This window comes from Anomaloglossus baeobatrachus, chromosome 6 (genome assembly GCF_048569485.1).
Source record: "Anomaloglossus baeobatrachus isolate aAnoBae1 chromosome 6, aAnoBae1.hap1, whole genome shotgun sequence".
Lineage (NCBI taxonomy): Eukaryota > Metazoa > Chordata > Amphibia > Anura > Aromobatidae > Anomaloglossus > Anomaloglossus baeobatrachus.
The window spans coordinates 520,393,151-520,406,623 of record NC_134358.1 but is presented as its reverse complement, the minus strand read 5'-3'; the positions used below and the strand labels follow the sequence as shown (position 1 = coordinate 520,406,623).

General features: G+C 50.3%; 1 protein-coding gene across 10 annotated transcripts in view; it reads left to right on the top strand.

Moving 5' to 3' along the window:
- CCDC7 (coiled-coil domain containing 7) overlaps positions 1-13,473 on the top strand; it is a 146,466-nt gene that overhangs the window by 108,788 nt on the left and 24,205 nt on the right. For 6 of the 10 annotated variants that reach the window (XM_075316781.1, XM_075316779.1, XM_075316778.1 and 3 more), the window contains 2 exons: positions 1,913-1,975; positions 7,800-7,866. The exons of 2 other annotated variants lie outside the window; for them this stretch is intronic. In XM_075316781.1, coding sequence (XP_075172896.1) covers positions 1,913-1,975; positions 7,800-7,866 — 130 coding nt within the window. The remainder of the gene's footprint in view (positions 1-1,912; positions 1,976-7,799; positions 7,867-13,473) is intronic. 2 more of the 10 variants (XR_012724574.1, XM_075316777.1) reach the window with 2 other exon arrangements.

Genomic DNA, 13,473 nt, shown 5'->3' with positions numbered 1-13,473 from the left:
GTCCCTGGCTGGGGTCACACGACAGTATGAAAAAAATGATCCCATTAGCATCCAAAAAAGTGGGCCAATCTATTTATCACTTGTCATCTGTTTTGTTTTTTTTTTACAGTAGGAGTTGTTAATCCTTTACTGTTTCCTATGTCACAGAACTGTAATGTATCCGTAAAAATCTGTGCCATCCAATTTTTTTCTTCTTTTCTTTTTCAGAGTGAAATGGCTGCATGTTAGTTTTTTCATAGACAATCAAAAGCTCCGTATTTAATCACTGTTGTGAAGCATGCAAATCTAATAACCCCCTCCCAGGTGTAGGCAAAATCACCATGAAAGGAAATAGTGACCAAACATGTATACATATATATATATTAAAATATGATATTTTATAAAATTATTTATTAAAAACAAATATAGCAATATTGGCATTAACCCCCCTGCATATATAAAGGGCATCCCGCAACCCATTGTTTTTACCAGCGGCCCCTGAGGAAGTCACTAGCAGATGAAACGTGCATCGGGGTCAGCAGCAGCCATGATATACTGACCATTCATAAAGGTAGATGACTTGGATCTTTAATGTACCATTGCCTATTCTGGCCTATATTTAAATTCTCCTTAGTAGGCCATTTAGTTGCTATATTTTACACTGCTTGGGAACATTTGGGCATTTATTTTTGCACACTTCATACCTAACATATTAATTTTATATTACCCTAATTTCCCATTGCAGAATATTCATTTGCTATATCTTTAAGCACTTTTTTTCTGATCCTACTCCTGATTATTTATGTAATTTACATTAGTTGGTATCTTCTGCATTGTCTCTTATACCTGTGTTGCTGCTAAAAAGGGAACATCTATCTTCCACTAAATATTGCTATATTTGTTTTTAATAATTATTTAATAAAATATAATATTTTAATATATATATAGTTGTTTGTCACTTTTTCCTTTCATGGTGATTTTGCCTACACTTGGGAGGGGATTATTAGATTTGCATCCTTTTTCTTTCATAGACCTGAGTCTGTCATTGAAAAAAATTGATCATCAGCTCTACCCCATTGAATAACATTCGTTTGAGTACTGTCCGATTAAAAAATAAGATACCACCAGGGTTGGATAGGCCCACAGGAGAATTGGAGGATCCTCCGGTGGGCCCAGGCAGTGACATCTTCTGGCAGAGCTGCCATCAGGCATTACTTTCCTTACTGATGGGGCTCAATGAAGAGGGGGTCCGGGCCCGACCAAGGTACTTACTTCGCTTTATTAAACCTTGGGCCGGGCCCACCTCCACAGCCATGCTGCCACATGGCTAATTTGCATGTGATGCGCTTCGCATACAAATTAGCCATGTGGTTGGGCCAGGGTCAGTGAAGCAGAGAAGGGCGTGTCATCCTGCAGCCCAGTGTGCAGCAGCCTGATGATGTCATCAAGCTGTGACCTCAACACACTGCTGCAGGCAATGCAGAGCCGCAGCGGGAAAGGTAAGCACTCCATGAGCTGAAGACAAGGCCGTCAGTCCGAGTATAAGTCACTGACCTTGGATGAGAACCCCCACTCCAGCGGTAAAAGAAAAAATACCCTGGAGAGAGGCTTTAACAAGTGTATTACCTTGTATTATACCCTGATATTAGCAGGTTTTACCACACCATTGGTGGTCTTATACTTAATTCTATGTAGCTACATAGTGGACCCCAAGAATGATTTTTTCTGGTGGGCCCAGGGTACTCCATTCCGACTCTGGATATCACTCATCTGATTTACATGGTCTTGTGGGAAGAGGTTTCATGCTAAGCTAATACATCCCCGTTGACCCAGATGGAAATTTGCCTAATACTGATGTTATCTTGTTACCTTGTTGACAAAGTTTCAATAAAGAGGAAATAAACACAAATGATAAATTCCTGTTGTTCTATAGATACTACTGGGGCAAAGTATTGGACCACAGACACAGATGGCAAAATTCCAGCGAGACCAAGTAGTAAGTGCTCTTACAAGAAGAGTAGAATACTTAGTAGTAGTAGTGCACCACCAAATATATACAGCGACTTTGGCCATGACATAAAGATCCAAGTAGTACCTTCTTTTTGCTATGTGCTTGACATGTTACCTTACAGATACAACCCAAAATAGAAAAAAAATTGAGTAAATAAGTAATTAATAATACCTATAATTAACATAGGGCACTTATGCGGGCATCACACGGTACGATCTATCGTGCGATCGCACGAGCGATCGTACCCGCCCCCGTCGTTTGTGCATCACGGGCAATTAGTTGCCCGTGGCGCACAAAGTCGTTAAACCGCCATCACACGCACTTACCTTCTGAGCGACGTCGCTGTGGGCGGCGAACATCCACTTCCTGAAGGGGGTCGGACGTTCGGCGTCACAGCGACATCACACAGTGGCCGGCCAATAGAAGCAGAGGGGCGGAGATGAGTGGGATGTAAACTTCCCGCCCACCTCCTTCCTTTCGCATAGCCGGCGGGAGCTGCGGGATGCAGGTAAGCTGTGTTCATCATTCCCGGGGTATCACACGGAGCAATGTGTGCTGCCCCGGGTATGATGAACAACCTGCGCAAAGAAAAATAAACGACTTTTTAAAAATGAGCGACGTGTCAACGATACACGATTTGCGAACATTCTGCGTCGTTCGTAGGTGTCACACGGGACGACGTCATAAACGATGCCGGATGTGCGTCACGAAAACTGTGACCCCGACGACATATTGCACGAGTGATCGTCTCGTGTGACGCCCGCATTAGTAGCACTGCTTTTGAGCAAAAAAAGCATAAGAGCACAAGATGTGCCCAATTGGAACGGTCCTATCCTCTAGTATTAACACCTCTCTGTGTATTAGATGACCTCAATGTACTGTAGATGGGACAGAGCAGGACGTTGCAGGTTGCATTGCTTCCCTGTTTACTTGCGTTATAGTGTGATGTATCAGCAGCAAATAGCAATGCTTGGCCACACGGCCTGTGCCATGGCAAAAGTCGCCATGTAGATCCAACCTAATGGAGGTAAATCTGCATGAGTGGGAGATGAATAGTTGTTATCTGCTAGTTCTATTTAAACCTAAAACATATATACAGTGCCTACAAGTAGTATTCAACCCCCTGCAAATTTAGCAAGTTTACACATTCGGAATTAACTTGGCATTGTGACATTTGGACTGTAGAACAGCCTGGAAGTGTGAAATGCACTGCAGCAAAAAAGAATGTTATTTCTTTTTTTTTTTTTTTTTTTGTTTTTAAATTGTGAAAAGTTTATTCAGAGGGTCATTTATTATTCAACCCCTCAAACCACCAGAATTCTGTTTGGTTCCCCTAAAGTATTAAGAAGTATTTCAGGCACAAAGAACAATGAGCTTCACATGTTTGGATTAATTATCTCTTTTTCCAGCCTTTTCTGACTAATTAAGACCCTCCCCAAACTTGTGAACAGCACTCATACTTGGTCAACATGGGAAAGACAAAGGAGCATTCCAAGGCCATCAGAGACAAGATCGTGGAGGGTCACAAGGCTGGCAAGGGGTACAAAATCCTTTCCAAGGAGTTGGGCCTACCTGTCTCCACTGTTGGGAGCATCATCCGGAAGTGGAAGGCTTATAGGACTACTGTTAGCCTTCCACGGCCTGGACAGCCTTTGAAAGTTTCCACCCGTGCCGAAGCCAGGCTTGTCCGAAGAGTCAAGGCTAACCCAAGGACAACAAGGAAGGAGCTCCGGGAAGATCTCATGGCAGTGGGGACATTGGTTTCAGTCAATACCATAAGTAACGTACTCCACCGCAATGGTCTCCGTTCCAGATGAGCCCGTAAGGTACCTTTTACTTTCAAAGCGTCATTTCAAGGCTCGTCTACAGTTTGCTCATGATCACTTGGAGGACTCTGAGACAGACTGGTTCAAGGTTCTCTGGTCTGATGAGACCAAGATCGAGATCTTTGGTGCCAACCACACACGTGACATTTGGAGACTGGATGGCACTGCATACGACCCCAAGAATACCATCCCTACAGTCAAGCATGTTGGTGGCAGCATCATGCTGTGGGGCTGTTTCTCAGCCAAGGGGCCTGGCCATCTGGTCCGCATCCATGGGAAGATGGATAGCACGGCCTACCTGGAGATTTTGGCCAAGAACCTCCGCTCCTCCATCAAGGATCTTAAGATGGGTTGTCATTTCAACTTCCAACAAGTCAACGACCCAAAGCACACAGCCAAGAAAACCAAGGCCTGGTTCAAGAGGGAAAAAATCAAGGTGTTGCAGTGGCCTAGTCAGTCTCCTGACCTTAACCCAATTGAAAACTTGTGGAAGGAGCTCAAGATTAAAGTCCACATGAGACACCCAAAGAACCTAGATAACTTGGAGAAGATCTGCATGGAGGAGTGGGCCAAGATAACTCCAGAGACCTGTACCGGCCTGATCAGGTCTTATAAAAGACGATTATTAGTTGTAATTGCAAACAAGGGTTATTCCACAAAATATTAAACCTAGGGGTTGAATAATAATTGACCCACACTTTTATGTTGAAAATTTATTAAAATTTAACTGAGCAACATAACTTGTTGGTTTGTAAGATTTATGCATCTGTTAATAAATCCTGCTCTTGTTTGAAGTTTGCAGGCTCTAACTTATTTGCATCTTATCAAACCTGCTAAATCTGCAGGGGGTTGAAGACTACTTGTAGGCACTGTAGATCACAGCATTGGCTGAAGATAGTCTCTACCTGGCACTGGAAAGTTACAACGTTTGTCATATATATGTAACGGGGTGCCAGGGGTGCCTCGGGGCTTGTAGTCGTGGCCCCCTTTTCTCTCAGGCCAACCCCCGGCTCCGCCGTCACTACTGGGACAGGGGATTGTTCTGTGGGGCAGAGTGTGGTGTAAAAGAGCATACTTTCAGCCGCAGGAAGACTCTTCAGGCAGGGATCAGATAAACCAGACGACATCTTTATTGCACAGAGTTTCACAGACAGCTCAATGCACGGATTTTGTAGCGCACGGTCACAATTCCTGTCCGGGGAAATCTTTCCTTGTTGTCTCCTCTAGTGGGGATGTGCCCGGCTACTCCACTTCACCTAGGCTCCCACTCCGGCTAACACAGACTGGACCCACACCAATTCTGCTTCACCCTTGAGGACACTTCTTCTCTTCTTCCCTTCTTTCTTTCTTTCTTTCTGCCCACTCAGCTCCACACTCTGCCCCTGGCTGTTCCTTCTCCCCTGTCCCGGAATCAACTGACTTCAACACACACACACTTCTCTCTCTAAGCTGCCGGCTCCTCCTCTCTCCTGCCCTGTTTCTATGGGGACAGCCGTCCCACCCGGGCTCTAGGGGAAACCCACTGCACAGTAAAAACATGTTTATTAATAACATCAACAGTAACTACCCCAGAGTGAGGTATCTTCAGGGGGAAACTGCACCTCCTTGTAAGGGGTCTGCCCACCCCTTACATTCCTCCCCTCTTTAAGCCTAAGCCTCCCGGCAAGGCTCGAACCTGTAAAACACAATTTAGCAGCAAGGCAAACTTTGGCTAAAACTTTAAAACCTTCATAAACAAAGTCAACCACTGAGCGCCCAAGTTCTGCGCCCGGAGTCCCTCCTGGGAGCTCCCGGTCTTTGTAGGCAGTGTGCCCGGAGGCCTTCAGCAGGCACTCCCGGTCTTTGCTGGTCTTCTGCCCGGAGGCTTTTACAGCACTCCCGGTCTTAGTAGATAGGAGGACAAACAATAAAGTCTTCCTTAACATCACGGAGGGAGCCCCTGGCTCAGTCCAGCATCAGGCTCCTTCCGGGCTCGGTAACTTAAACATGGTTGCAAACTGTGGAACTTTTCCGGCTCTTTAACAACACCGGTCTTCAACACGAACATGTCCATCACCTCCGGTCGTTACGGGTCACTCGGGATGGTAAGCGCGCTGCCATTCGGCCCGCTGAGCCCTCACATAATCGGAAAGGGACTGACCTGGCAAGCGGCGCAGCCTCCGGAACGGTTCGTAGTTGACTGGTGGTTCTGGCGCCTCTGTCTCCGGTTTTGCCTCTTCAACCCCCGACGGGGGTGACGGGGTCGCTGAACGGGACGGACGGGGACTACCCACGACGATCACCGGGTGTGTGACCATACTCTGGTGGATCGCTACCACCGCCGGTGTCCCCTTGTCTGGGTCAGCACTCAGTCCTGTCATGACTTCTGGCGACACCGCCAGCGTGTTTCTCGGCCGGGAAATCTCAGCCAGCACCGGTCTCTGCTGTGTACGTCTCCGGTACTGACACTCTTCCCATCCGATCTCTTGCAGACCTTCCTGTAATGGCGCCGGGAACGGTGGAGATGCTGGGGAAGGTGGAGGCGGGCCTTCTTTTCCCGCTCTTGTATACGCTCCACCCCCAGTCTCACACATTAAATCGACCCAGCATAGGTGACTCTTCTTTTTCTCTGTACTGCCACCCTCTCCACATGTTTTCAGTAACATCTTAGGGCCAGCACCTCCCCTCTTTGGACGGCGTACTCTGTACTTCTTTTTCTTCGCCGGCCAACTCAGGGTCTTTCGTTTGGCGCCAATTCTTCGCGCGCTCGCTGTACTCGTGAAGACGGCGGCCATCTTACCGTCGTCTTGTGCCTGGTCCAACGCCTTAGGCACCACTTGGTCTCCATCTTCTTGGATCGGGACCCCTTGCATATGATCCGGATCCTGCCGACTACGCCACATGTAACGGGGTGCCAGGGGTGCCTCGGGGCTTGTAGTCGTGGCCCCCTTTTCTCTCAGGCCAACCCCCGGCTCCGCCGTCACTACTGGGACAGGGGATTGTTCTGTGGAGCAGAGTGTGGTGTAAAAGAGCATACTTTCAGCCGCAGGAAGACTCTTCAGGCAGGGATCAGATAAACCAGACGACATCTTTATTGCACAGAGTTTCACAGACAGCTCAATGCACGGATTTTGTAGCGCACGGTCACAATTCCTGTCCGGGGAAATCTTTCCTTGTTGTCTCCTCTAGTGGGGATGTGCCCGGCTACTCCACTTCACCTAGGCTCCCACTCCGGCTAACACAGACTGGACCCACACCAATTCTGCTTCACCCTTGAGGACACTTCTTCTCTTCTTCCCTTCTTTCTTTCTTTCTTTCTTTCTGCCCACTCAGCTCCACACTCTGCCCCTGGCTGTTCCTTCTCCCCTGTCCCGGAATCAACTGACTTCAACACACACACACTTCTCTCTCTAAGCTGCCGGCTCCTCCTCTCTCCTGCCCTGTTTCTATGGGGACAGCCGTCCCACCCGGGCTCTAGGGGAAACCCACTGCACAGTAAAAACATGTTTATTAATAACATCAACAGTAACTACCCCAGAGTGAGGTATCTTCAGGGGGAAACTGCACCTCCTTGTAAGGGGTCTGCCCACCCCTTACATTTAGACACCCTACATAGTGCCCCCAATTGCCTCCTACTGCGTTCTCTGCTGAGACCAGCATTCTGGTTCTTCTGCATCCAAGTGGCATGGGGAGCACAAAGTTAAGTCAAAACTACACCATCCCTATCTTTTCCGTGCTCTGTAGGCGAGGCTCAGACTTACCTCTGCTCCCCAGGCCACTGCTGCAGTGCTCTTGGATGCAAGAGGCCAGAATTACTGGTAGAAGCAGTGGGAGGCAAAAAGGGCTCCGGGTAGGGTAACAAGACATGAATGACAAATATTAGACACTTTTCAGAGCCAGGATGGAGGGCTGCTTTAAGAAGTGTCTTTAATTTTTTGGGTTGGGCTGCCAAACATACTGGCAACCTTATTTCCTATGAATAATAGTCACTTTGTGCTTTTTAGTGGCAAGATCTGGATGATGGGTTCCATGAGTTTCCACAAAGCTTTGAATCAGAACTATGCATCCAAGGTAACAACAATCATATATTTTACACCCCTTCATTATGTCGTGTGATCTCCAGTCTGACTACTAGGCTGGTCCATACTGTGCTGACCGGATGTCAGAATGTGACTTTCTATGAACTGCAGGATTGACATCCTCCCCTGCCAAATCCATCAGGCAGCTCTCAGACCCCTCATCTTCCCACCCTTGTTCCTCTGTTTGTCCTCCATGCTACAGTAGATATCAATTTTTCTTTGTGTAATAGTTCAGTAATATAGAAGGCTAGACTCTAACCTTCTATATTACTGAACTATTACGCAAAGCAAAATTGATATCTACAGTAGATAGTGGAGGCTGCAGCGCTGGCTGTGATGGGACTGTCACACCTTGCATCCACAAGCCGCAGACCGGATGTGTATCACGCGCTTCCGAAGCCGTGACGTGTCCCGCGTCACCGGAAGTAGTACTGTACGTGAGCAACACTTTGCGGCGCTGCCACATAGAGTGCTCTTCTCACTGTCCACCAATGAAAGAGGTGCCCCTTCCGAAAGTGCGGCGGGGGCCAGATAAATGGCCTCAGGGGGCCGCATGCGGCCTGCGGGCCATAGTTTGGGGACCCCTGGGTTAGAGCATAGAATAATCAGCTCCTAACACATTAACTTTTCCTGGTTCATACTCTCCCATGTATGAATACAAGAGGAGGCCTTAGCTTGTCTCCTCTTCATAGTTTTTCCTTCTGCACAGGGGATATCCCACCACGTGATAACTCCAGTAACTAGGACTAGCTACAGATCCTAACTTGGTGACTGAAGCAGAATTGTTCTCAGGGTCATCTTTTTCAGAAACACTGGTGTTCCCAGAGGTTGGACCACCACAGATCAATAAGTGTTAACTACTGAGAGAGGGCACCTCCATGCTTGGGTCCTCGGTTCTTGTTAAGAACAGTTGGATGCTTGAATGGGCACAACTCTGGCACCTAAGTATAACGAAAGTCAATGGGGTAACTCGAGCATTTTTCTGGGAAATCTTCTGGAAAAATGTTCATGTCCCCTATTGACTTCCATTTTACTCGGGTACTTGATTTGAGCCCATCCAAGCATCCAACTGCTCCTTACGAGAACCAAGCACCTGAGCGTGGTAGTGCTCGCTCATCAATAGTGTTCGCCTATCCTGGCAATATGTTATCACTTACATAATTAGGACTATCCTTTTAAGGCCTCTTTCACACGTCCGTGCCTCCGGTACGTGTTTGGTAAGTTTTCTCACGTACCGGAGACACGGGCACACGTAGACCCATTAAAATCAATGGGTCTGCGTTCACGTGTGTATTCTGCTATGGGCCATGTGTACGTGTGGAGCATACGCGTGCCCGTGTGCTCCACACATAGACATGTCAGTTTTTCTCCAGCATCACGGGTGTCACACGGAACGCAAACGGGTCACACGTAACACAAGCGGACCACACGGATGTGTTCCGTGTGACACGCACTGGTGGAAACACATGTGTCTGCAAGAAAAAAAACCAAAACTTTTCTCACCTTCTCCAGCCCTCCTGTCTCTGCCGCTGCTGTCACTTGCTTCTGACCGCCGCTCATTATGCTCATTGTATATTCACTTCACTGTGGCCGGAAGCAGCAGCAGCGGGGAGTCGGCAGGACCAGAGACCGAAGATCAGCACCACGGACAGCGAAACCAGGGAGAGGTGAGTAGAAAGTTCCCGTTCTCCGTGTGTTATCACGGATAACACAAGGAGAATACACGTGTGCCATAAAAACGGCTCACCGAGGGCAATACGCACCTTTGACATGTCCGTGAAAAACATGCGGGATTTTCATGGACGTGTGAAAGAGGCCTAAAACAAAGCAGATAAGTCAGGGAAAACTTCTTCTGACTTATAGAAGGGCACAACGGTGTAGCTTAAAGCTCCTGGGCTCCAACATTTGTGACAGGGCCCCTCCACATATGTCCCATCTATACGTGGAGACTTAAGCGGCAACACAGGTCACATGTCAGAATGTTGCAGGCCAATGGGGTCTCATTGTAACTTGGAAGATATTGCAATCAGCAAGTTGAATTTTCTGTGATTTGCTTGACGAGGTCGCAGTTCCTTGCGGGTCGTAATGCAATCCCATTCACCTGCATTAGGCTGCAATGTAGTAATGGCCATGCAACCAGTGTTTCCCAATGCTGAAACCCCTCAGGCACCAGAGTCACCTCTGTACATGCTATAATGGTGCCTCCTGCAGGACCTACAGCTTCCATTCGCTTTTATCCAATCATTTTTGCTTGAAAAGGGAGATATTACTGTAGCAAAAGTATAAGTGGTTATAGCTGTAGATGCAATACAAGGGATAATCTTTGGCTTCCCAAATTTCTTCTGCATTAGGGACCATGTTATACCCAGATCTATTCTTGCAGTAAACTTGGTGCCTTTTGAGATGCTGAAGACCCTTAAATCATGGATCGCTCCCTTTATTATGCATAGATTGTAAGGAATGAAAGGGTTAAGTGTCGGCCTGTACTTTCCAGGAGTAGAAGCATCACAATGTGATATATGTATACACATTTTGGCAAGGATGGCCGGTTACTGACTGCAATGTTTAGTCTGCTGCAACTCATTGTTCGCTTGTTACAAAATGTACTATGGAGCCGTAAATGTCGCGGGCAGAGGAGGGGACGCAGCGCTCTCCCACTGCTCGGGTCCGGCTGCTGCTGCTGCTCGGTGGTGGCTTGAGAGGTGTGCCGGATCCCGGGGACTCGAGCGGCGCTCCTCGCCCGTAAGTGAAAGGGTTGATTGATGGTGGGGATTTGGTTATTGTCCGTAACGCCACCCACGGTTGTGGTGATAGGGTTGACACCACCACTGCTCTGTATGGGGATCCCGGGAGCGGTGACAGGGAGCAGCTGAGTTGTTCTCCCCTCCGTGGGTAGGGGACTGTGAACTCCTCGGTGGGCGGGGCCAACCGCCTGGCCCACCCCCTGGTGTGGACATCAGCCCCTGGAGGAAGGCAACAAGGATTTTTTGGGTCTAGCTTAGATGTACCTAACCGGGGTGTAGGGTGTGGTGGTGTAGTTACCTGTGACCCCTGGCTTGTCCAGGGCGTCACATTCCCCCATAGCAAAATGCAGACCGTCTGCGGGCTGCCCGTCCAACACCGTTTTTTTTTTTCTTTTAACTGTAGAAAAGATATAAAAAGAGATAACGGTAACACACAATACATTTATAATAACTTCTTCCCACATCGGGAGGTACTCTTACTTAAACAGTTTCAACGGTTTCAAACGGTTACGGCTTTGCTCTCTCCCACCCAAGCAACCTGGCCCTGATGCTGCCCCTAGCAAACAGGCAGCACCCCTTGACCCCAGTCCTGCACAAATTTCCCGAGCGGGTTCTGTCCTTTTCGGGGGACCCACGTCCATGGGGAACCCCTGAAACCCCAGAGGATTGCCACCGGTTCCTGTGGTGGCTGGGCCCCAGCCTGCTCCACTGCGGGCCCTTCCTCCAATCTGCCTCTCTGGAGGCGGCAACGGTGGAAGCTGCAACAACAACAATTATTTACATGCCACTAATGTTTGTGGTTGCCCTGCAAGTTCTCAGGCTTGTCCATAGAAGTTCCTATGCAAAGTGGTGAAAGGGGGGTCCCAACGGGGACCAGTTGCCGGTTCCAAATCAGGTTGCAATCAGGTGACTTTCACGGTTTCATTACTTATCATTCTTTTCTTTAAAACTTTCAAACTTTCAAACTTTACAACACAGACAGGTGGTCCCAACGGGGACAACGGTGCTCCGCTGCCCTTACTCCGAGTCCTCGGCATCACCTGAGGGAGGGGGTGCGGCGCTCACACGGGCCTCCTGGCTGCCCCTCAGCTTCGCATCCAGCGCGAACCACCCCCTCTCCCCACAGTGCCGGGTGTATTGCACCAGGTCCCCTGGCATCAGGTTGCGGACTGGGTGCTCTTCTGGCAGGTGAGCATTAACATCCCTCCGGGCTATAAAAACTTCAGCCTCCAGACCCGGTTCATAAATGAAACCATAGCCCCGGCGGACATCGAACCGCCTCACCTGCCCTTCATACAGGGGGCCCCGGACACGGAAGGTCGCTTGCCTCAGACTCGCCTTCTCCCGGATTGCACGGGCCACCAACTCCGCCTTCTTCCTTTCTCTTTCTTCAATTTCTGGGCCCAACGGTACCGGCTCCCTGTCCCAGTACGGGGCTGCTGCGAGCTCCGGCGCACGGGTCGGATCCCGCGAGACCTTTTGGACGCTGCCCACTCCTGGGGATCTGGGCAGAAGGTCCCGCGGTGACTTGGCCTTGGACGCCGCCTTGCAGCGACAACCCGGCGCTACCTCGTCCGAGGCATGGGGGATGGGCACAGGGGCTTTCCGCTGCTGGGCCTTCTTCACGGAGCGGTCCATCGGCTCCGGCTCGGGGGATGTCTCGGGGGATGCCTCCGGTTCAGGCCTCGGGGCTTTCCATGGAAGCACCTCCGGTCGGCTACGGGCTCCGGCTACAGGTCGGCCCGCCTGGGCGGGCATGCGGGGTATCGCTACCGGTTGCGGTGGTAGCGGGCCTAGTGACGGGGTCACGGCAGCCGGGGTGGGTGGCGAGGGAGGCAGCAGGGCGAGAGGGTTTAGACCGGGTCCCGCAGCCGCGATGACCGGCCCACTAGGGGCATCGGGGCGTGGGTCACTCACCCTCCCTTCCGCAACTTCCTCCTCGCGTCTCCGCACGGTCGCTATGACCTCCGTCATGTCGGTCTCCCACTCCTCCAAGAGGAGCTGCATCTTGACCTGCAGCCTCTGATAGAGCTGCGCGGTCCGGATCTCCACCCACGCCGCTGTTCCAGGCGCGGGGGCTACGGTGCTTCGGGACGGCACGAACATCTTGCTGGCGGTCTCTCCCATGAACAAGATGGACGCAGGGTCCTGGCGTCCCTGCTTTTATAGCCGCACTCACATGCGACCAGCCGCCATTTCGTCCCCCTTAGCCTCTTTCCGGCTCCTCCTCTATCGGAGCGGGGTTTTGGCCTTCGCGCCTCCACTACTCGAGGAGACGCTCGAGCGGGAACTTTTCGCGCCAAAGATGGCGGCTTCTGAAATTTTTCGGCCGGACACCTCCGGCGGTAACAAGGCGCACCTCTACCAAATGGCAGAGCGGTAGGATCCTGTTCGTGACGCCAAGTTGTCGCGGGCGGAGGAGGGGACGCAGCACTCTCCCACTGCTTGGGTCCGGCTGCTGCTCGGTGGTGGCTCGAGCGGTGTGCCGGATCCCGGGGACTCGAGCGGCGCTCCTCGCCCGTGAGTGAAAGGGTTGATTGATGGTGGGGATTTGGTTATTGTCCGTGACGCCACCCACGGTTGTGGTGATAGGGTTGACACCACCGCTGCTCTGTATGGGGATCCCGGGAGCGGTGACAGGGAGCAGCTGAGTTGTTAGTTCTCCCCTCCGTGGGTAGGGGTTGGTTGTCCCGGGCCCGGTGATGGGGTAAGGATGGATGGTGGCAGGCGGGTTGCGGGGGCCTGGCGAGGTGCAGGGTCACGGGGGCAGCGCTGTGCCGCACGGCACGGTGGTACTCACTCAGCCTGAGACGATGACACAGTTCTCGGTAAAACACATGGCTGGAAAGACGGGT